The sequence below is a fragment of the Austrofundulus limnaeus genome, unplaced genomic scaffold (assembly GCF_001266775.1).
Source record: "Austrofundulus limnaeus strain Quisiro unplaced genomic scaffold, Austrofundulus_limnaeus-1.0 Scaffold133, whole genome shotgun sequence".
In the NCBI taxonomy this organism is placed as follows: Eukaryota; Metazoa; Chordata; class Actinopteri; order Cyprinodontiformes; family Rivulidae; genus Austrofundulus; species Austrofundulus limnaeus.
Genome location: NW_013952535.1, coordinates 952,762 through 953,725, shown reverse-complemented (window position 1 = coordinate 953,725; position 964 = coordinate 952,762). Strand labels below are relative to the sequence as shown.

General features: G+C 38.2%; 1 protein-coding gene across 1 annotated transcript in view; it reads left to right on the top strand.

Moving 5' to 3' along the window:
• Window positions 1-964, top strand: part of lama2 (laminin, alpha 2) — a gene marked incomplete at its 5' end in the record, with an annotated part of 234,410 nt that overhangs the window by 171,634 nt on the left and 61,812 nt on the right. Inside the window, 1 exon segment of the mRNA XM_014015734.1 lies at window positions 734-927. Coding sequence (XP_013871188.1) covers window positions 734-927 — 194 coding nt within the window.

The following is a 964-nucleotide window of genomic DNA, read 5'->3' as shown; positions in this document are numbered from 1 at the left end:
CCTTTTAGTACATATGTTGTTAAAATAAAATGAACAGTCCAATGATCATTTCACTGATATGTAGAAAAACTGCAAAGGCTGAAAAATCTTGAAGTCTGTATGAAATTGGAGGTAGTTTGAGGATTAAAATTTTTATGCTTTTTAAGCTCTAAAAAAGGCGGGGGGGTCGTATTATACATGAGATCGTATTATACATGAATAAATACGGTACATCCAGTTGTTTCTTTCTTCTTCGTCAGATAATTTGCTAACCGTGTTTATTGTAACAGTTAATGCTATTGTTTTAAGGAAAGATGGTTGTGCAATAGATGGTGTTTTTGAGAGACTCTCAGCTACTACCACACCCTATTATAACTCTGTAAAATTAAAACTATTTTTGAACTGGCCAGGTAGTCCGTCCCAAAAAGGCAGGTGACTCCAAAAAAAGCAACCAGTCGTAGAGCTGAAGTTTTGTTTATACTTTTTTAAAGCTATGCTAAAGATGCACCTGTTTAAACTATTTTACTTGTCTTTATTTTATCTTTTGTTTTTATTATCACTGTCTTTTTATCTCATTTTCTGAGTTTTTATTTGTTCTTTGTGATCTCATTTTTTACTTGATGACTTTGCCTTTTTGCCTTTTTTTGTGATTTTATCTCTTGTCCAGCGCTTTGTTTGAAAGTGCTTTACAAATAAAGTTATTATTATTATTATTATTATTGATACGACGCTGAGGACTCTGTCTTTTCTGCAGGTGCGCCTCTGGTTATCATGGCAGCCCCAGGACGCCAGGCGGCCGCTGCGAGGAGTGTAAGTGTTTCTCGTGGGGGGCGCTGCCTGGACCGTGTGACCCTGTGACGGGCCAGTGCCGTTGCAGGGTTGGGGCCTCGGGGATTTCGTGTGACCAGTGCATGGAGAGGCATGTGTGTGGACCATCTGGGATCATCTGTAAGACTAACACACCCTCTTTTTTTTTTTTTTTTTT